The sequence below is a fragment of the Haliaeetus albicilla genome, chromosome 3, assembly GCF_947461875.1.
Source record: "Haliaeetus albicilla chromosome 3, bHalAlb1.1, whole genome shotgun sequence".
Classification (NCBI taxonomy): Eukaryota; Metazoa; Chordata; class Aves; order Accipitriformes; family Accipitridae; genus Haliaeetus; species Haliaeetus albicilla.
The window spans coordinates 52,943,868-52,965,884 of record NC_091485.1 but is presented as its reverse complement, the minus strand read 5'-3'; the positions used below and the strand labels follow the sequence as shown (position 1 = coordinate 52,965,884).

At 41.9% G+C, this 22,017-nt stretch overlaps 2 protein-coding genes, 1 long non-coding RNA gene and 1 other non-coding gene across 11 annotated transcripts in view; 3 read left to right on the top strand and 1 right to left on the bottom strand.

Moving 5' to 3' along the window:
* The first annotated feature begins 1,814 nt into the window (after positions 1-1,814).
* RPL30 (ribosomal protein L30) lies at positions 1,815-5,812 on the top strand. Its single transcript, XM_069779746.1, has 5 exons — positions 1,815-1,924; positions 2,016-2,066; positions 3,018-3,163; positions 4,294-4,424; positions 5,645-5,812. Exons 2-5 carry the CDS (start codon positions 2,046-2,048, stop codon positions 5,692-5,694), a joined length of 348 nt encoding a protein of 115 aa, XP_069635847.1. The 5' UTR covers positions 1,815-1,924; positions 2,016-2,045; the 3' UTR covers positions 5,695-5,812.
* Positions 5,283-5,417, top strand: LOC138684883 (small nucleolar RNA SNORA72). Its single transcript, XR_011324164.1, has one exon. It is a non-coding gene; the product is annotated as a small nucleolar RNA SNORA72 (small nucleolar RNA).
* Positions 5,813-7,380: 1,568 nt separating the features above from the next.
* MATN2 (matrilin 2) overlaps positions 7,381-22,017 on the bottom strand; it is a 76,793-nt gene continuing 62,156 nt past the window's right edge. For 5 of the 7 annotated variants that reach the window (XM_069779739.1, XM_069779740.1, XM_069779738.1 and 2 more), the window contains 9 exons: positions 21,702-21,824; positions 21,440-21,562; positions 21,151-21,273; positions 18,615-19,028; positions 15,872-16,024; positions 11,725-11,796; positions 11,049-11,159; positions 10,708-10,803; positions 7,381-7,731 (listed from right to left, as the gene is read on the bottom strand). In XM_069779739.1, coding sequence (XP_069635840.1) covers positions 7,679-7,731; positions 10,708-10,803; positions 11,049-11,159; positions 11,725-11,796; positions 15,872-16,024; positions 18,615-19,028; positions 21,151-21,273; positions 21,440-21,562; positions 21,702-21,824 — 1,268 coding nt within the window. In that variant the 3' untranslated portion in view covers positions 7,381-7,678. The remainder of the gene's footprint in view (positions 7,732-10,707; positions 10,804-11,048; positions 11,160-11,724; positions 11,797-15,871; positions 16,025-18,614; positions 19,029-21,150; positions 21,274-21,439; positions 21,563-21,701; positions 21,825-22,017) is intronic. The other 2 variants (XM_069779742.1, XM_069779745.1) reach the window with 2 other exon arrangements.
* LOC138684801 (uncharacterized) lies at positions 10,802-19,946 on the top strand. Of its 2 annotated transcripts, none has more exons than XR_011324093.1 (2): positions 10,802-14,233; positions 18,636-19,946. It is a non-coding gene; the product is annotated as an uncharacterized lncRNA (long non-coding RNA). The 2 variants fall into 2 exon arrangements; XR_011324092.1 differs by having other exon boundaries at positions 18,633-19,946.

Below are 22,017 nucleotides of genomic sequence, written 5' to 3'. Positions count from 1 at the left end.
CTAGAAAAGCTTTTATGCTAGCTTTGTAATTTCCTAAGAAAATGTATACGCTGGGGTGCCTTTCTGGTGTGGTGTGTCCTAAGAGCATGAAGTCGTACCGGCAGAAGACTTGCTGCCCTGTGGGTGGGCCCCTGGGCCTCCTTCTGGGAGGGTGTCACAGGGAACCCCCCAAACTGGCACCCTGAACACCCACACTGCTGATCCCCGCAACGCCCAGGCTGAACTGCTGCTCGCTGCTCCTCCTGCCACCAACCCGGGGTGACTGTCCTAGGCTGGACACCACCGTGGCATTGACCGCAACTGTTCTTAGCCTGAAACCGAGAACCTCGTGTCACAGCTGCCTTCACAGCTAGTGCGTGTGTGTTCAGCAAGCTGATTTTCAAGCCGGTGGTTGGCTTCCAGAGCCCACGGCGGTCAGGAGGAGGTTCCCCTGCACCCTGACTCCAGCACAGGAGAGGACTGGGCTGCCCTCGCAGGGGCCAAGGCCACCACAGAGCCGGCTGGGAGAGAAGTGCCGTCGCCCCAAGCAAACCCGGCAGCTTTACTTAGGAGCGCCCAGAGCTGAAGCCGCTAACGCAGGCAGCCTCAGGCCCAGAGCCACTGCCGAGCTCAGTGGCATGCTTAACGCTTGAAATCCAGGTGTTCCCTCAGTTCGGGGCTGTATCTCAGTGGGACAGTTTATTTATGACTGCAGTGCAATTAAGGGCAGTCAGACGCCGTCGGGCCCGGTGAAACGAAGGCACTGCTGCTTTATGGAAAGCCATACACTTACAGCGGGGAAACGTGGAGTCAGACCAGCACACGTGTCTATTGCTCCGGTGGCTTCTGATGCCGAAGAGATTTATTTTCTCCATACCGTCGTTTTCCACATCAGCACTGTTGCTGTCCCACAGAGGGGGTTTGTTTACCCACTGTGCAAGCCAGTAACACACAGAGTCGAGCTATTTTCGAATTAATTTCATTGATGCGTATGAACGGGTGCCTGTCTCAAGACAGCACACACTTGTCTCAAAAATTCCCACATTTATATACTGAAGTAATACACATTCATTATTATTTCCCTTAATGATCTGTTCCTTCTTCTTCGCCCCTCACATAAACTGGTGCGTAGACTCTTGTCTTCTTCCTCCACTGTCTTCTTTTGAGTAGGTGGTATCATCTGAGGAGGCGGTCAATGAGTCGGTGGTCGCGATCTCCCCCGTAGGAATCACCTTTTACCTACTTCTTACACTGCCTTGGCAGTTCCAAGCGGTTCTTCTACGTTTATTGACCAGACCACAACCCGTTACCTTTTCTGACATAAAGCCCCATTGTCTAATAGTTGGTTCTTAAACCCTGAATCATGTCTAGTTACTGTTTCCCTATTTTAAATATTAACTGATGGGGGCCGTACGCAGGAAATGAGCAGTTCCCTGGTTATCTCATTATACATAATTATACATATTAACTGACAACCCTGTGACAGAAGCGGCAGCCCCCCCAGGGGACGGGAGGCTCAGGCCCCTTGGGACTCTCCCTGCAAGGGGCTTCCTTGATCCGCGCCGAAGCCTCCCGCAAGGCTGTGACGGGGGAAACGGCATTTCAAACCGCTCTGTGAAACACGGCAGACGGCGCGGCAGGGGAAGGGGAGGGCGAAGGGAGCGGGCGGCCGCGCCACCCCCCACCCGCCCCGACTCGGCTCGGCTCGGCTCGGCCGCCATGGCGGCGGCCCGGCTGCCCCGCTCGCTGGCCCCGCCCCTCGCCCAGCCAGGCCCCGCCCGGGCCGGCCCCCGCCCCGTGGTTGGGCGCAGGCGCGTTGGCAGCCGGCGGGAGGGGCGGGGAGGCTGCGCGCGGCTCTCGCGAGAGCTGCCGCGCGGGGATCCGCGATGCTTTGCGGCAGCTCGGTCCTTTCTGGCTGCCCGGCCATCTTGGCGGCGCGTCTCCGGTGAGTGGGGCTGGGCCGGGGCGGCGCGGGCGGGCGCGGGGGGCCGCTGCCGGGTGCTAACCCCTCCCCCCCGTTCACCCCTGTGTTCCAGTTACCGGCCGACCCGACGCGAGGCAGCGACATGGTGGCCGCGAAGAAGACGGTGAGTGGGAGCGGGCCGCGTCGGGCTCACGTGGCGGCGGCCCGGCCTCCGCCAGCGGCGGGCGCGGCGCTGGGGCAGAGCGGACCCCGGCGTGGGTCTGGGCCGGGGGCCGGGCGTGGCGGGGGGGGCCGTGGGCACCGCCGGAGGCGCCTGTCGCGGCCCTCGGAGCTCGGGCCGTGCCGTCCTTGCGCAGGCTGCCGGCCGCGCCCTGCGGCCGCCTCCCACCCGCTTCTCTGTCCCCGGTTCCCGCCTGTGCGCTCTCCCGGGCTGCCTGCGGGGCTCCTGGGCTCGCTGGAGGAAGGGGGAGCCGGTGCTGAGCTCCTAGTGCGGGTGGAGCTCAGCTTTTGCGTCTCCTGCCGCGCTCTTGCCTTTCTCTTAGAGCGACTCTGGCAAGGATGGGCTTCGCGTTAGTGGGATGGTGGTGTTCGTCCTTGCAAATGCACTTACCTGTTCTCACGAGCACCACGCTCTCCTGTTGGGAGTGCCAGCTCGTACTGCATGTGGTTACTTGTTTCTGCCAGCCGGTATAACGCTCTTGGTGTGCGCCCTAGGAAGAGACATACTCCAAAGCTGGCTTAGGTTTGCAAGGCAGAGGTGGTGTTTACTGGGACTTGACTAGCTGAGCTTTGATACAGGCCTGTCACATACACGTGGATGTTACTGATTAACGCGGATAGCAGCCACAATGCTCTAAGATGTGTTTTTCTATTGTAAGATAGGTGGGTAAGAGGTATTTTTATGAAGTTGGGAAAACATAGTATCAGCAACCCCCTTATCCACAAGCTTTCTCATGGTCAGATGGTAGGCTGGCTTTTCTTATTCTGCATTGCAAATTATAGGGAAATTATTAAAGGATTGCTTGTATTTGGAATTTCTTAATTTTCTTGTGTTCTCCGCCATTTTGCAAAATGTAGAGTAACATACAATAATGCTTTTCTACGTTTTTTTCAGAAAAAGTCCCTAGAGTCAATAAACTCTAGGCTTCAGCTGGTTATGAAAAGTGGTAAATATGTGCTAGGATACAAACAGACTCTGAAAATGATTCGGCAGGGCAAAGCCAAGTTGGTCATCCTAGCCAACAACTGTCCTGCTTTGAGGTAAGCAGATGTATGAAAAACCAATTCTCCTTAAAATTAAGATAGGTTCTTTGTACAAACACAGTGTGCACTTCATGTTAATTGCTACAGTAAATTATTAATTCAGAGTACTTAGCTGGCATATTCCAGAGTGCTATGAAATAGGTGATGGCTCGTTTGGGGTATAATGATTTCAGGTCTGGATGCATTGAGATGCTTCCCAACATTTTTCTAGCTTTCTAATTCATAGAGGTTGCCCTAGCAAAGATACTGGAGGCTTTTCACACTGTGATAGCATTCACATAATGGGGCTAAATTCCTGTGGTTTTTTTAAGTAGTGTATGGGAAAATAATTTTACAGGTAGCAAAATTGGTAATTGACCCTTATTTAAAATATTTGAAGCACACAAAATTTGCTGTCCAAGTAAGTTTTATAAATTTAGGTTCCTGACCAGTGAAATTGCTATTTTGAGAATGAAATCTTTACTAGCTTCCTGACATTTGTTGTGTTGAATTTCTGAGCCCTTTTTGTCCTCAAGGGATATTGACAGATTCAAGAAACTCCAAATGCAGAAAACCAAAATTAGGTGCTTGAGAAATGGCAGGACTGTTAGAGTAGGCAACATGATAGTGAGGATCCCAGAAGTGCTTGAGGAACAATATTGACCACTAGAATCTCCTGATGGAAGTCAGAAGACAAGGGACTATAGATTGACTTTTTTTTTTAAAGAGAAATACACAGTTTCATTCACAGCTAGCAGTAGCCGGATGTCTGTTCAGCATCTGGCCACTGGGTATCAGCATTAATAATGGTCATCGTTTATGCACTTTGGCTTAGCTCCTACAACCTTTCAGAAGTCTGGAAGTCCTGAATCCCCTTCTTTCCTGTAGAAATGAGCATGTGTAGGAGCAATCTCAAGGATTTGTACTCCAAAAGTGGGTTTGCCATTACATACCTTCAGCATACTTCTGGATAAGGGTTCCCAAGCACCAATACGGTAGTGATGTTGTCTGGCAAGGAACAGGTGTGTTTTTCTGGGTGGGAATGAAAACTCTAAGGTTTAAGTGTGATTGGAGCTAAAGCTGTCCTTGCTGTATTACAGTCAGAATTGTTTGTCAGTACTGTAACACCACTAGTTTTTGAATTTCAGAAAATCAGAGATTGAGTACTACGCTATGCTTGCCAAGACTGGCGTCCACCATTATAGCGGCAACAACATTGAATTGGGCACAGCATGTGGAAAATACTACAGAGTGTGTACACTGGCTATCATTGACCCAGGTATGTCTCTCTTACAGTGTAGTGACCAAATGGCTATGTGTCGGTGGTTCCTCTGTTCACCTGTGAGTAGCAGCACCGAGCAAGTAACGTGCAGGGGTGATGACACATTTTGCTGTCCTTCTCTGTCAGGTTTAACTCTTAATTACAGTTTCTTCTGACCAAGATCCTGTTCTTCTTTTCTGAGTCCTAGGTTCTCAGAACCTGGAATTACTGCTGCTCATGTTTGCACACAGCTCCTTTTACTGCTAAACCCTTTGAGCATGCATTTTGTCTACCTGTCAGTCTGTAATGAGGTTTCAGTGGCTGGGAAGCAACTTTATGGTGCATGTTTCTGAGCTCATCAGCTAGAATGTGAGCTTGTGCAATGTGCTGTTTATGTCAACCTAAATCTAAGACAAAGGATTGTGAGTTGTCCTGCTTCCCAGAATGATATATACAAAAATAACCTATATGCAGGTGGATACTAATCCAGAGTTGAAAATGATATTAAACGTTTTATTTTAAAAGTGTAAGTCTGTGTGTAATTACTGTGGTTTGGTAGCGCTCTTTGTCCCAGAGTTGCTCAAGCTCCTTGTACAGACTGCTAATTAGGTGACTTCTCATCCTCTTTCCAGAATCTTCTAAGAGAAAAATCAATCTTTTGTTTGTTGACCAAAATGCATACACATGGATTTAATATTTCTGTAATAACTTTTCACCATATGCTCCCCAAGTGACATGGGTTTGAATTCAGTGCTACTTCAGAAAATTTTATTTAGCTTGCATGTATACAAATACTAGCTGTAAACTTTTAAAAATTTTAGGTTTGATCTTGGGTGGGGAAGGAACTGCAAGTAAATCTTATGGCTGCATAACGTAATGCGAATATTCTCGCTGTCCTGATATTTTCGTGATCAGGGGAGGCTAGACATTCGCTATATTAAAGCTATGCATTGTGTCCTCCAGGACTAGATTATTGCTCTAGTACTGGCTTTGTACATGCTAGTGACAGGTACATAATTATTGTAAAAATATTGTGTATGGATTAGCAAAATACAGTAACAAGTATTTTTTATCAAGCCATCAAAATTACTTGTTTTTTTGGTAGACTGTATTGCTTGTAAGTTGTTTTCTATTTGTAGAATCAGTGTGTTCGTTGGTGGTTTTTTTTTTATTTTTTGGCTTATTCCTGAAACATCTTTCTGTGGGTCCTCTTCTAACAATGTATTTTTGTTTTACAGGTGACTCTGACATCATTAGAAGCATGCCAGAACAAACCAGTGAGAAGTAAATGCTGTAAAGGTGTTATTTCTACAATAAAACTGGTTACGGATCTGTTCTAAGAATAATTTGTATTATACCTTTGCTGGTTTTAGGGAACAAACTATATAAATGAAGATTCATTACCACTGCTGTGTTTCCTGTTTTGTTAGAAATAACCCTCACAGGACAAAACTTGCCTGTTTCTTTCTCTAGAAATTGTGGATCTCAAGAGGTAAGCGGAGGAAGACTTGATGACGGCGAGTATGGTGCCAAATCAGGCTAGGGCTTCCTTAGTTTTTTGTTTTGGAATGCTAATGCAAAAACAAGGTGTAATGTGAGGCACAGTAGCAAATTTGGGATGTTGGCGAGGGATCCCAAAGGGTTTACTTACACTAAAAAAAGCACACTATTTTTACCAAGTCAATCACAAAGTGTCAAACCATGACACAAAGTACTAATGCAAATTATCCCCTTTGTCTTTTCCTTCCAAGAGAATATATATCTGTCAAATGGCAAATAGGATAGCTGCTAGGCATGATGTATAATATCATACTTCAAATAAGATAACCAATTAACTTCTCAAAGCTGATTTTAAATTACTCCAATTTTTTTAGTGTTTTGAAGACATTATGTTAGAGACATGAATTGGTGTTCTCAAGTCACTGTTGCTGAGGACATTGGTATCTTACAGATTTGTGCCAGTTTTGTGCAAGACCATGGCTGCAGGATGTTCCTTATTACTAGTGATAATTACTTGAGGTGCCAGTGCTTTGCTGACATGCAATAAAAGAAACACCTAATTAATATTGGTATCTACCGGTTTGCTTGCAGAACTTGCATTCTGTTTGCCAAAGTATGCCAAAGCACAAGATACCTTTTAAAGCTTGCTGTTATGTATCTGTGCACACTTATTAGCTTATCTGAGATCACTTAATCTAGTTTTGCTGCAACTACTTCATCCATTCTATACCAGAAGCAGAAGTTGTGTATTTCCATTTGGAGATAGAAAAGAGGCAAACCAATGTGTGTCAAAGCAAAGGAGGAAGTGCTGGTGTCTCTACTTATTAAACCACAGATTTTGGTGGTTCAAGAGATCGTTTTAGATATGGCTGTAGGTGTGAAAGTAAAGCTAGCAGAAGCATGCCGTTGCTGCCAAAGGGAAGGAGTAAAACTATAAGGCAGTTCAGTTGGTCAGAATGGCTGGAAGCCGTTTGCTGGTTTTGTGTCTTAGTGTTTGACAAACAGGTGTGCAGCTAGTTGTATTGCTCAAAGAATGTTTTTATGGTTAAAATACTAGTTGCATTCAGGAAAGTTAGAGAATCACTGAATGCTGACCAAGGAACAGTAGGGAGAAGTTAGATGGTCTGGATGTGGTAAGAGAAAAAGTACTTGAAACTTTAGATTGTGATACCCTGATAATCCAGCAGACTTCCCACTTGTGCATTTACTTTCATCAGTTTCAACACAAATGTATAAATTTGTATTTTTACGTCCAACTGATTTCAGTAGTCTACTTTTTGAAGAATACAGGTGAAACCTAATTGCTGTGAATGCTGTCCCACTTGTTCTGTTTTTATATATGTATGTATATATAGAACTCTCTATATCCATACAGATAGGGTGCTTAAAATGCTAGCAGAGTGAGTGGAGGAGGGAAATACAGAAAAGCAAGCCACATAAATTCATACTCTAAAAGTACTTCAAAACATGGAGGTTTCACTTCAAAAAATAACAGCACTTTATTATTTTGCATAGCTTATTTCAGTTGTTTAGTTCTGCTTAATCAGATTTTTTTGCTAGTTACTAAATCGTTTATATATATAAAATTTTCAACATTTCTTATCTGCAATCAATGCAAGACAGAACACAGTATATAGATGCAGGGATCCAAAACACTCTTTTCAACTTCAGAAACAAGGATTTGTTATTTTACTTTGAACCAGTTTAAGAAAATAGCTCTGACAAGTTTGTATGTATAAATACACAGTGTAGTATATCACTTCAAATTTTGATCAGTATTTTAGCCTGTTTTCCAAGTCTTCCATTCTCTTTGTCATTTCTTCCAGTAGGCAAATGTTAAGGAAAGAGAGCTACTGATAGGATACATTGATAGACAAAACTGTCAGCTGCCTGATTGCTGTGGTCTGTAAACTTGCCCTTGTTTCTCCTCTTTGTTACCCTCTTTGACTCCCAGTAGTTTCTGATCTAATACTACCCTGTATTTTCTTGTTCTGCTTCTATCAGCTGAATTGAGGAAGCTGTGTGGAGTCCCATTCAGTAACAGACATAACTTGACATGTAGTTCATGCTGCAGCTTATTAAAAAGACTGGTGGTTCTGAAGACTGGCCATTTTCCTGTTTTAAAGGGAAACTAAATATTTAGCCTAGTTAATGCTGTTTAAAAAAATGTTTCACTTAATCAACATGTAAGCTAACAGTAAATTATAAAACTGTATGGAGCTCCATGACTCCAGTAAGAATGTCTGCTGATGATCTTACATTCCTGCCCTTTGGTGGTGTAGCATAGTGTACTGTTTTTACAAAGCCAGTGGTTTCCAGACAGATGTGGAGTAGAGCACAACAAGCTCTGTGGGATCTAGGGCTGGCTCCACTGAAAATAAGAAGCTGTAGCAATGCAAAGCAGTGTACAGTATCACTTTCCTGGTAAGTACCTCCAGCTGACAGGAATGCTATGTCTGCTGCAGGAGGAGGTTGGATTGGTACCGCTTACCTGACCACCTTTCTCCAAGAGCCATGGTAAGGGTGGAGCTAGGGAAGCTGAGAGGAAGAGGGGACCTAGCATCAGGAGAGAACTGAAGGCACTGAGGCCTGCCTTAGAAGGACTAAGTTGGTGTACCCCAGTCTTTGCTTGTCTGTTGTCTTGATTTCAACGTTTTAAGGTCTTGCACAAGGAAGAATGGAGAACTGGGCATATGGAAGTGGGATCTTCGACAAAGGGCTATTAGAAATTGGTTAGGGTAGACTGGCAAATTGAATTCAGCCTCTGAGTTTGGCCAGAACAGCCATGTGTGTTCCCCTCCCAGTCACACTGACAGCAGGAGAATCTATCCTCTTGCTAGTAAGGAGCCAAGAGTGGGAGTCCTGCTTCTGTGGGGACTAGCCTGCCTGTACATCAGGTTTATGGTTTGGTAATTCCTCAGCTGTCATGCCGAAGGGATTACTAGATGCATGCCAGCATCATTTGAGCTGCTTTCTATGTAACATCAATGTTTCAAGTGTTTACAAGAGGCAAAGTTCAAGCAGTAGAAACTGCATTCATCTACTGATAGAAAAAGTTAAATGAAGTTGGATACAAGTCATCAACAGTTTGGATTGGTTCCTCTAAATTTATATTCTGTAACTGGAGCTAGGTTTGTAGCCAGTTCTCCTTCTCTGCACTCCCCCCAGATTACTGGGATGGGGACTGGCCAGCAGTCTTCTGCAGTTAGCAAGAATTAGATTAGCACAGTAGATAAGCACAGTGCTCTGGGGAAGTGCTTGGCACAGTTCTATCAAAATGCAAAGGTCTTCAGCTCAGTGTCAGCAGCTTTTCCATCACCTTGAGTCCTTCTCAGATGCCAGGGTTGCTGCTTAAATTGTAAAGCAAAACCACACATGTTGCTAAACTGTTTTCTTTGATTCTGAGTAAGCTCAGAGCTCCTCATAGCCCAGCTGCAGGAGATTACAGTGAAGAGGCTATGGCTTCTGCTGAAGGGGGAAGGAGTGGTCTGCTTTCTTGTCAGCATCGAGGTTGGAACTGCATGTCTGGATAATGCTCTTAAGGATGTGGGAAATGACGTAGAAATTTTTCTCTGGTCATTTGGAGACTTTAGAGAAGTCCCTTCAGAGAAGTATATATGTTGAGCATTTCAATCACCTAGCAATAACCTTATGCAATGGCTTTCTCCCCCCTTTATGAAGGTATTCTACTTTGCATGGAATAATTTAAAATTAATCAAGTGATCAGAACATGATTCCTTAAGCTACCTGCTGAAGGATTCACTAGGGAAGGTGAGAGAGTGAGGCTGGCTGCTGCAGTTACAGCTGAAGGTAAGTCTGAACTGGTAGGCAGTATTTTGCATCAGGCTAACAGAGCCCTCTGTGGTCTTGCCTGTTGTTATGACCACTGAGGGCTCTGTTAGCCTGATTCTGGACAGACTTAACTCCACAAGTTCCTCAGTCTGAAGCTGTTCTTGTCAAGGAAGCACACAGTTAAGAGCCGTTGGTATCCCTGCACTCTTCTGTGCAGAAAGTGCAGAGTGCTTATTGCTCTTTCACACAGTTACAAAACTTAAATACAAGATATGATGTCGTCTTACTATTTGATGAGGCAGAGGCAGCTTTCATGAAGAAGACGCAGGAATTTGCTGCATGAATACTGCATGATGCAAAATAATGCAGACAGTTGTATTGCCAACTTGCTGCTGTTGTCTCCCAAGACATCTGGTGGATGTTAGAGGTAGTGTAAAGGCTACTGTACAAACAGCTCCCTTGAAAAGACAGACTAACTTGTCGGGGGGGAAAGCTGCTGATGTGCTCTTCGCTAATTTTTATCTGCATATTTTTTATGCAAAACTAATAGGGTCTCAGTCCTGTGAATTCCTCTTCATTTGGAGTATTGTTTTAAATGACTCGCTGCATCTGGCACTTTACCGAGCGGTTCAGAAGGGAAACATCTCCTGTATTCTGACTCCTGTAGCCAGTAAATGCTATTTTGATGCCATCTGAAGAAATAACCCAAAGCAAAGAGTGTTAGTCTTGAATTTGACCAGTCATTTCTTTGCTGTCCCTGAAGGTGTTTACTGTTAGAGATTATTAAAAGTTAAGATCCTTATTAATATTGTGGTCCTTTCTATGAAGGAGAGGCAGATTGCAAGTCTTGAAAGCCTTATTTCTTGGAGATTAACATCTATTAAGTAGTTTAGCTTTTCATTACAGTAGATTGATTTGAGCTATGGAGACAGCTTAGACTTGATGTGTTCTAGTTTCTTTTAACCTGCCCCACTTGTCTTGTATATAAGAAACAATTCTGAAAGGATATATCGCTGGGTGAGTTTTTTTACTTCATTGGTTGCGTAGTTCTGGAATGTCACAAGGTTTTCACATTTGCATTGGTCTTTATCTTTTGAAGCTTTTGCTGAAAAACAGAAACAGTCAAGCATAGGCTAAATGCTGAATAAATCCAATGGGATGGGGCAGGAAATGACAAGGACTTATAAATGCAGAGCAGGTTTAATACAGCTTCCTGTTCTCAAAACAGGTCAACATCCAAAGGAATGCTCTGGGGCAGATTTTGTAAATACTGGGAAATAGTACACAACACTTGGGCCTATATATTCAAAGAGCAGTCTGGATTATTCTAAACAAAGGTAACCTGATTACCTGTTGTTCTTGTTGAGTGAGTGTGACTGTCTTCAAAAAGATACTTGTGGTGTATTGCAAGATTGGGACAGGCAATGACATCTGTGATGGCTATTGTGGTTGATTCAGGTCCTGCAGGAAACCCCCCAAAAGTCTAAAAATCAAACCCACTTCACTTAATTATACAGTATTTTTTTCTACTCACATGCACTGAGTTCTCCTTAATTAGTGAGTAATCTCACTGATTGCAGTGAGGATCATTCATGGAGAGGACTAGGGATACAAAGATGTGAAGGAGCTGTTAGGCTGTATTTACTGTATACATGATTTAAGTTGTGGGTTGCAGAACTGAAAGGGAGTTGTGAAGGTTCCTGTGAGAAACAGAAGTGATTGAAAGCTGAACATGCTTTAAAATAACAAGCACAGTGTTGAAATACAAGTTTCCCCATGAAGTAATTCATTTGGATGGTGTAAGAAGCATGCAGCCATGTGTTTGTTACAGTCAATCTCAAATTTTTGGTACAAAGCAGATTTGAATTGCAGAAAGGAGGGTGGCTTGGAGCGGGGTAGGAAAGGGAATGGGATGAACAATTTTCTTATAGGTGACTTGTTAAGGGTTCTTTACAGAAGGCGGCATAAAGAGGCAATTTAGCAATGATCTGGGGAGACAGCAGGACACTGACTTAAAACAGCAAACCTGAAGGCTGTGGACCAGTCTTGCGAAGCCTCCCAGATGATGGATCCTGCTGGCGAGCTGACTCTTTCAAGGCTGGTGTAGAAAGAAATTGCCAAAGGAAATGAGATCACAAAAGGAGCAATAAAAATGTTCACATTCCCTAGAAACGGAGATGTTTCTCATTAGTAACTTGGTGTTTCTCTCTGTCTCTCGTAACACATGGAGAATGCCTCATACCTGTGCAGTTTAGAAGAGGTTCAGTGTTGATGGAAACTCCAGGACTCACCCTTCAACTCAGACTATCGGAGGAACTCTTCCAAAACAAGAAGTGCTTTACGAATAGATTTATAGTAGTGAAGCAATCTGAAATGACTACTTTGTGTCCTTTAGTGAAAATTCTTGCATGTTTCATTGTTATTCATGAGTCCCTTGGGGTGAACTTGATAAGAACAAAAAACTGCTTGAAGAAGGAAGAAATTTCTTATTTTCCTTAAATTGTCTTCTTTATAATGGGAAACATTGATCAGGGAGTTGGGAGTGTTTAGGTGAGAAGGGTGCAGTAGAGTTTATTTGATGCACTACAGTTATAAGCAAAAATTAAAAAAAAAATTCATGAAGCACACCCTTAAAATGTAGGAGTTTATTTCAGACTCCACATACCCATCTTTTTAGTCAAAGGGTGTCTGGAAAGAAATGGAAACTTTATATGCAGGTATACCCACGAGTCGTTCTGTGCACTACCCCTTTCTTGCCGCAAGAGGGCAATGTAGAGGCACCTGTCGTTCATTAAGAATGGGTTCTTTTATAGAAAATAAATGCTTTACCTTCAATTAACTGTGGAGCCCTTAATGGCCCAGATGAACTGAAGAACATATATTTAACAACCGCATGACTTGATCAACTATGCCAGGGGAGTGGATGGAACATCTGGGACTCCCTCCCTGCAAATATACCCAGAGTTCCTTCACGGAAAGTGAATGTGTGAGGGTAAAAGGGGATGGTGCAAACTCTTCTGATATGCCATGAAGGGAGATGGAAGATGCTTCTGGGCCCCAGAGGTTTGTTGTAGCTATTGGGATTTCTGTTGGTTTAGTGAATTTTGACAGATGTGCAATAATATATATGCAGCTGGGCTAAGTTGCACTGGGAAGGAGGTAAGACCCTCTGAGTTGGGGCTGGAATGACCGAACATGAGCAACAGGGAGTGAATGGAGATGAGTGGTTGAGTAAGAAGACCAGAGTTCAGTGGGAAGAACTACAATATATATATATCAAAAAGTCTGTGGTAACCAGCTGGTGGAAGCAACACAGATTTTGAAGAAGAGTTCAGGGCAGAGAGGTGTGGGATGAGATCACAAGGTAAGGAATGAAACAAACTGTGTGAGGAATCTAGCAGAAGAATGATCAACTGGGAACAAGGATGGTGAGATTTCCAGTGTAGGAGGGAAGAAACAGGTGAGATGAATCTTGAGTGTTTGACCCTGGGTAATGACTTGCTCTAGAAGTTGTTTAAGAGCTGTAGGCTAATGAGGAGGCTGTCTAGGAAGGGCAGAGGAACTGACCTGAAAAGTTTTGAGCTTTGGACACTGGGCTGGTATAGACAAGTAATTGGAGTTCAGATGTAAGGGACAGAAGACTGGTAGACGTGTGGCAGAAGGTTTCCAGTTTGGGATGGGAACTGGGAGTTTCAGAAACTCCTCTTCAGGCTTCAGAAACTGGTAGGGGTCCAAGGATTTCTGATCTAATCACCTCTGTAAAGCTGTAAATAATCAGGCAAGTAGCAACAGAGGCTGCTAACCTGAACTGAGTCCCTTGGTGAAGTCACTCCAGTGAGCATACTCATTTGTTGGGGAACAATGCTAAAGTTAGGTGTTTGTTTTTAGTGTTCTGTTTTATAACAAAACCTAAGTATTCTGTTAGGAAAAGCCTGTGAGAAAGTGTCTTCAAACATGTCAAAAGCAGCAGCTGACTATTTGCAGCAGTGATAATGATCTGCAATTTGGAAAGAGAACAGAACGTTAACCAGCAAGGCTGCTGAGTACTGTCATCTGATCAGGGCTGGGGTCTTGTGACAAAAATAGTGTGTGACCATATAATTAAAGGCTCCCATAATGCACATGCTCAGAACGGGTGAAGAGGCAATCATGATGAGTGCGTATTATGTATGACACTGCTGCAGCCTTGTTAGTGCTTCCAGTCAGATGAGAAATGAACATTAACCAAGGCAATGAATGGGAACCTTCTGACTGAATTCATCTTAAGAAGCAAAAGAGAAAACCACTTTTTTTTTTTCTACTAGTCATCTTGAATGAATAATAGTAACCAGCAGCTATTCTACAAGGCTGATGCATTCTTGCAGAATGAAAGGAAAAAGCCTTACCCTGAAAGAGATTTGGGGGCTTCTGCTTTACTTGGAAACAGGCAGCCCATCCACAGCTGGGACTGGGGATAAGAGGCTTTGTCAGTGGAGTCCATGATGTTCAGAGGGTCTCCCACTGCCCTCACAGGCTGGAGCCTCAGAAGTCCTCAGGTAAGGACCAAGGCTGGAGTAAAAATTAAATTACTGCTGTTGCAAAGGAGGGAGAAAATTTAGGCTGTAAAAAAGTGAACTTTCAGCTTGTGTAACAGGGTTGGAAGCAGAATTTCTGGTGGAGTGAGTTGATGAGCAATAGGTAGTCCTGGAGTGTCCAGAAAAACAAGGCTGGCTCCTCATTTCACAGGTGTGAGGCATTACCTGTTGGTGAGAGAGGAGGAGGACAGAAGCCAAGAGGCACCAGCTCTGCCCAGTTACTAGAGGTGTAGTCTATAAACTGCCACAAAGGGGCAGGTTTTACTTATTTTTCGTATGGTAAGTAATGTAGTTAAAAAAGAAAACTGTGGTTGCTAAATACTGCTGTGGGTACCTGAAGGATGCATTTTCATCACCAAGCTCTGGGGTTTGGTAATGAGTGAGAATTATACCGGTTGCCAGATAGTTTTGGATTTGGTGTCTCCCCAAGCTTTTAAGATGATATGCTATCATCATCAGATTATCTGCTTAATAAGAAGGTTAATTGAACAGACTTGGTTTCATGTTACCATAGTATTTTGTGTTTCAGAAAGATGGAACTAGGACTTCTTAGAACTGAGAGAAACACAAAGAATATACACCCTAAGAAATATTCTTAGGTTCTTTTTTTTCAGATTCTTCCTTGACATCTGTATGAGGAAGAAATGCACTGCTGCTTGCCAGCCAATTTTACACAGTAACATTAGAGAAGAAAATAAAACCTGTTTGCATTTAATTCCAAGAAAAACAACTAAATAAAAGCTAGTGAAAATTAAATCATCTTGCACAATTCTAGTGCTATGACTAATACTATTCACAGTGATGTTTCTGACTTTTGCTTCAGGTACCAATTTGAGTGTACAAATAATACTAAGTCCTGGGAATGCATAATGTCTGAGTGGGAGAGACATGCTGTCCTCTCTCTGGCTGAACAGCTTTTGTCCCAGCTCACATTCCCCCTTCCCCTTGCAAAACTTCAGCTGGGAATGTTTATATAGAGGCTGTTCGTGCCAGAGTGAGGAAGGGTGCTTTCTGGAACAAACCTTCCACATTTGTGGAGCAAAACTTGGAGTTTATGCATAACTGAGATCCACTCTTTATGGCTGTGAATGTATGTTCAATGAACTATTTTTAGTCTTCTATAAATACGCACAACAGCTCTTGATGATTTGTTTTGCTGTGGTTTAGGTTTTTGCCACTGGTCTTAAGAGTAATTTTTTATTTTCATTAAGACATTACAAATCCCTGATTATTTTCCCACATGCCTAATGAAGTAGATCATGCTTCTTTGGTGGGGTGGGGTTCCATGCATGGCTAGACTTATCTGTAGAAAAAGAAAGGGGAGGGAGCAATTGATTCTTCTGAGCACAGAGGTGTACACCTTATGCAACCTTTATGAAAATAAAGGAAAGGCAATTATTATATACCTTTACTTGGTGATAGATTAAGGGTCTATATTCCTCATGTAATAAAGGGCAGAAAGTGAGTGATTTATGCTTTGCGACGTCTGACACCAATGATCTATGACCTATACTAGGAAACTAGTTGTCCTTTTAGGCCTGCAAAGTATCTGTAAGCATTTATACCTCTTCTATCTCAATGGAAGTGGAGTACAGTTACCTTCACAGATTTGGGCTCTTAGCTCTTCACTGATGTCCTCCATAGCTGTGAAATCCTCAGCGTAGAAGAGATGTTTATATGATGGCTCAGAAGCAATTTCCAGCAGTTCTTCCTCAATTGCTTTTCCTATTCCAATGGCATAGATAATTATACCTAGATTCAAAAGAAATTGCACATAATTATTACATCAGCAGTTCTAAACCCTTGTTCTGCCATGAAAGGAAAATATGAGCATTAGTCATTTGAGAGAGAGAGAAGGGAAAAGCACAAGAAATGTATATGCTATGTAACTTCAAAATTGGTTTTGAACAGGCTTAATATGCTTTAGTTATTGAGAGATATGTAGAAACTCACTGCTTTGCTGTAATTTAATAGATAGTTTTTAAGTTAGATATGACAGTTGGTTGGCCACTACTGATAGTAAATGAACCCAGAAAGAGTGCTGCAAAACATCCAAGAGAATCACACAAGTCAGCCTCACAGTTGCACTGAAAGTTCCTGGTTTATGTGTGTCTGTGTATGTAGGGTGTGTGCAATAGAGCTAATTACCGATGGGAAGATCTATTATATATTAGCAAATGGGGCAGAATCCTGAAAGATGGCAGTATTTTTTTAAGAAAAATATAAATATGTAGTCTCTCATTGAAATCCTCAGAGCACGTTGAGACTAGATTCTTGCACTCTAAGGGACACTAGTCATCTGGGAGGCACTGCAAAGGTACCCAGACCTATGAGGGTAAGAACATGGGAAAAGAAATTATTTGTGGGGCTAGGAGAGAAAGAGCCTCATAACAGGGATGCTCCAGACAAGCATTTCTCCAGCAGAGGTGCTAGGGAGAAAGTAAATGGGGATTTGTAGTTTTCTTCACTCTGAAAGCAGGGAAGCAAGAAGTGGTTCACAGCCCTCTCACCAGACAGATTTTAAACAAGCAATGAATACAAAACATAGTCATCTTCAGTATCCCCTTTTTCAGCAGTTATTTTTTTATTCTTGTGAACAACTGATCTGATACAACATTTCTCTTTACATCAGATCTGGCTTAAAAAGTGTCCACAACTAGTACTGATTTTGTAATTCAGAATACAACTATTAGCTTCATATTATTTCATGCTCTTTTATAAGATTCAAGTGCAGAAGCTGCCTTCTCAGCTGGTTGGTTTCAGATAAAACTTAGGATGAGGAGGTTTGATACCTCTTTATTATCACAGCTACACACTCACTGAATTGCAACTTTAACCTTTTTGCTGAAGAATCCGGGGCCTGATAACATCATAAAATACACATTTTCCAACTCTTTAACATTTAACGTAAGCATCTCCTTACTTTTCATCGTGAATCTGCCTACCATTGTACTTCAGCCAGGAAAGTAAAGCATTCACCAGAAGCTGATTCAATTTAATGAATGGACCAGTCATGCTGAGGTCTGTTGCTTTTTAAAGACTTGGAGATATCAGTGATAAAGCAGTCAAGGCCAATTTCATATTCAGCATTACTACATTGTCTACACTGCAATTACACAGGGGATGGATTTGGCTTGTAGCATTACAAATATCAGCGTAAGCAGTCCGGAGCTGAGGTTTCATTCAGCAAGTAAGCAAGGCTGGCTTGTACTTCTTTCCTTCTTCAGTCCTGTAAATCCTCCATGTAATTTCTCTGATCTCACTAGTTAGCATATAAATCTTTGGTTTTGTTTTTAATATTTTAAAAACCACTTTGTTTATATTTCATTGTAATGGCACCCTTATTAACACATGCTCTTCTCATACCCTTGGACATTTTTCCCTTTTCTCCTTACAGAGAGGTATCAGTCCTGACCAACAGTATACTAATCATGTATCAAGTTATGATTGATATATCAGGTCAATAAAACAAGAACAGAAAAAAGATGTGCAGTATCTTCTAAAGTCTGACTGTTTTCTCTGTGTTGTGGGCTATCAGCCACGGTTCTTGAAGCAGTTTCTCAGAAAATGTTTTGCAAAGAAAAAAAGGTTCCTTTATTTTCTTGAAAAGTTTTGAAAATTTTCAGTTGACTCTGCTAAACAGCTGAAAATTTTCTGATTTGTGGTACAGGTGTCCTAGAGGATGGATTTATGCCCAGACATATTCTAAATTAAAAATCACCAGTTTTCAGTTACATTTCAGCATATCACCTGATAAGGCACATAGAAACAGAAAGATAGACAGCACTACAGCTATATCCTTTTGTAAAGAGGATGCATCTTCCTTCCAGAACACCATCAGCACTATAAAATTGGTTAAAAATACAGGATATATGTAAATAAAAATATAAAGTAATCAATTATTACCATAGTATTTCTCAGGAGGATAGATTCCTGTATTTTGAAGCGACAGGTTGGTGGTTTTTTTATTGTTTTCTTAGAATTTTTGATGAACTTTCCAGTGTTCCCAAATCTCTGTATCAAATGTCTACCTTTAGTGGATATGTTCAAGGCACTGCATGGCATGCCAGGTGGGTAGTACCACTGCCTGTGGATGGCATGGAACTGCAGTGGCGAGAGACTCATCGTGGGTCCTGCATTAGGATGAAGTACATGCCTTGTAGCAAAGGCTCCTGTGAACACCAAAGATATGATGTTCTGCTACAGTGGTCATTGTACTAGCCAAACTGCTCTGGCAAATGCTTTCTTGATTAGTACATACTGTAGCACGTCAACACGATTACTACATCTTATTTCTAACAATATTTGCCTTTCAGAATGAGTCAAAAACATCTCCACTTACCATTGCGCTTTGCTCTAGCAGCCCACTCGGAGACTTCATCCTGGGCTCGTCCATCTGTAAACACAATGGAGATTCGAGGGACATTTGCTGAAAATGGTCTTGCTCCTTCTGTTTCTGTGAAGCTTCTCTCAAACATTTGCTTCAGAGCCAGTCCTGTCATGGAACCTCGCCCCATGTACTTCATTTGCGATACAGCTTTCTTCATGTCTTTGGCTGAGCTGAACTGCCTTAATGTAAACTCTGTGCGAACTTCAGTGGAATACTGAAGCAAACCAACTCGAGCAGCTTTGGGTGAAATTTCAAGTGAATCCAAGATTCCTGAGACAAATTGTTTTACAATTTCAAAATTATCCTCTCCGAGACTTTTTGATCCATCAATCACAAACACCAGGTCAACTGGGCCTTCAGTGCATCCTGTGAAATAAGCAGCAGAGTGTTCAGATCATGAAAAAACTCTCACAAAGCTGAAAAAGGGACCTAGGTAACCAGGGACTGTATAAACTTAGAGATCACCTGAGTTTCTGGCTCATCCAACTTTGCCAGTGTGTCTAAAGATGTTGTGTACAGTCTATATCAAAAGCTAAGAGTGTGCCTATAACCAAGAGTTTAAAAAAAAATGTAATCACAGATGTGTGACAGAATACATACTGAGACATGCTGCTTAGCAGAATACTACAACTCTTAAAAATACAGCAACAATCAGCAAATTTTAAGAATGACTGCTAAGTGGAGACAATTGTGTAACTGAAGAACATAGCTAGGATATAGAGACAGCTGCCATCATTTTCTTTCAGGGATAGGCCAGTATGCTAACTTTACATTTGTGTAGATGACCAGCACTAAAAGACATGGAAGAGAATCATTGGAGCTGCATTTGTGTTGCAGAAGTAGCAAAAAGGTAAAGGTGGTACAAAGAAATGAGTCAGTGAAACCACACTTGTATATAAGGTGAAAATCTAGGAGTCATGTTTAGAGTGGCAAGGAACAGTGAGGTAAAAGCCAAAGAGCCTGGGGAAGGCTGAGCGAGAAGGGAAGGGTTAGGCAGTCTGTCCCAGGGCTTAGGATGAGGGTCAAGTCTGGGGACAAAATTCAGACAATGCACATGTTTTTATAGCACAAACTTAAACCTGTAGTGGCAGAAAAACAGCTAAAAAAACTATAGGTGAGAGACTAAATGCTAGAAGTGTGCCTAGCTGCTAAACATGGATCAGAATTGTTTATATAAGTCTTTTTGCTTGTAACTCTCTAACAGTCTTGTAATTAGAAGGCTTATGTATTGCTGAAATTAACCTTTTCTTGTTTACCCATTAAAGCTGGGAGTTTGTCAGGAGACTGACAAATTTGGAGTTCTCATACTTTTTGGCAAGTGCACACACAAAAATCAAAGCAGTTTGTAGGCACTGTGCATCCATGACAAGGTTAAGGAATTTAGGGACTGGAGAATATCTTTGAAGCTGCAGACTGGTTCTGCCAGGTGTTTTTTTATTCTGGAAAGCAATTGCCTCCAGCAGGCATAGACTAGTGCACTTTGTGCAAGGGGCTGGCTGCAGAGATTCTCAGCTCCTATTTGATCAATATAACTTCCAGGGAGAATTTGCCATACTAAGGAATCTAAGATTTGGATCTTAGTCTGGAGCAAATGAACTTTGACCTCCAGTCATCTCTGATGTTTGTATAGTAAGAACGCTGTAAGCGCTATACAAGAGAGAACTGTGCAGCAGAAATTACTTTGACTGCAGAAATTACTGTTACCAAGTCAGTGTAGGAATAAGGACTTTTCAGCTTTAAAGCTTGGGCTTTTCTTCTTACACTGTAGCTCAATTTTAAAACTGCTGTCCAAGAATTCCTTTCTGCAGTCATCTGAGGAAAAGATGTGTCACACATACTAAGGCAATGGAAATGCAATGAATACAAATATCAGAACCACCTCAATATCATTGCGTAAGTTAAGATAGGGCAGCAGTTCATGGTGAATGGTTTTAGTTAGGATTGAGATCAGCCATGAACATGTTACCATTCTTTTGGTAATAGTCTCCCCAACTAAGGCATCCATTTTTTCAGAATAAATGTTTTTACTGAGTTCCAGTAGAAGAATTTCTCTTCCAAGTATTAAGGGGTGATGAGATAAATGCATGTCATACTCTAAGCATGTCATGTTGGAAGAAAAGCAAATAGAATTAATCATATATTAAAATGGAGTATATAAAGATAAAAGCTTCACAATATATGAATCTGATTAAAGTGCACATTCCTTGATAATCAGATTTCACTTTGGCTTTTTTCCTGATGTTTGGAAAGAATTATTGTTGTACTTGGTGCAACACCAAAAAAACTGTTCCAATTTGTTAGTTTTTTGCTTATGAGAGCATCAAGTTAATTGTTCAAGACATTTTGCATCACACTCACATATGCTTTGGGCTTTCAAATATCATATCATTTTTGAAGTGAGGCATTTTTTGAAGTGAGGCGTTTGAAGTGAGGTCAAGTAATTTTAGAAATCAAGCAAACAAATGCTTTCTAAATAAAATATACTTACTTCTGCATGTTTTCTGATCCTCTTTTAGTACATATCCTTCCTGGCATTTGCAGATGTATGAATCGTCATTATTAACACAAATATGTTCACAACCATGGGCAACTGATTTGCAGACATCTTTATCTAGGAAAAAATGAAATATTTATATGTATTCTATTTAACATATTTATAAATTAGAAGACTCCAAACATGATATTTAAAGAATGTATGACAAAGGAGTATAACGTCTTTGTTCTTTTATGTAGCAATGCCAGAGAAGAGTGGCCGACAGACATACTGAGTTACTTACTTTGACATGTTTTCCCATCTTGTCGCAGGACAAAACCCTCATGGCACTGACAGCTGTATGAATTGTTATTATTAATACACACATGTTCACAGCCATGGTCAATGGATTTACACAGGTCTTTATCTGAGAATTGTTAAGAGAATTTCCTTATTAGATGATTTGTTAAATGCAAAACTGGCACAAACAAGCTCTGAGTGTAATTAAGTCTGTTATTTCTTTTACAACTGAAAAAACATTCCCCATAAAAGTTTCAGCTACTCACTCCTGCATGTTTTCCTGTCTCTCCTCAATATAAATCCCTTGTGACACTGACACGTGTATGAATCGCCAGTTGGAACACAGACATGTTCACAACCATGGTTGACTGTTTTGCAGATATTTTTACCTTGGAATAATGAAAATTATATTTAGCACAGTTAGCTAGGTAAATAACTTTCACAAAATGTAAAAATTATGCAATAATCTTCCATGAAGGAGCTCACTTCATGAAGTTGGTTCTATATTAAAGACACAAATAACACATTACTGTTGCATGATGTGTTTCGTTAATACATCAGGAAGTACAAAACAAAGATTAA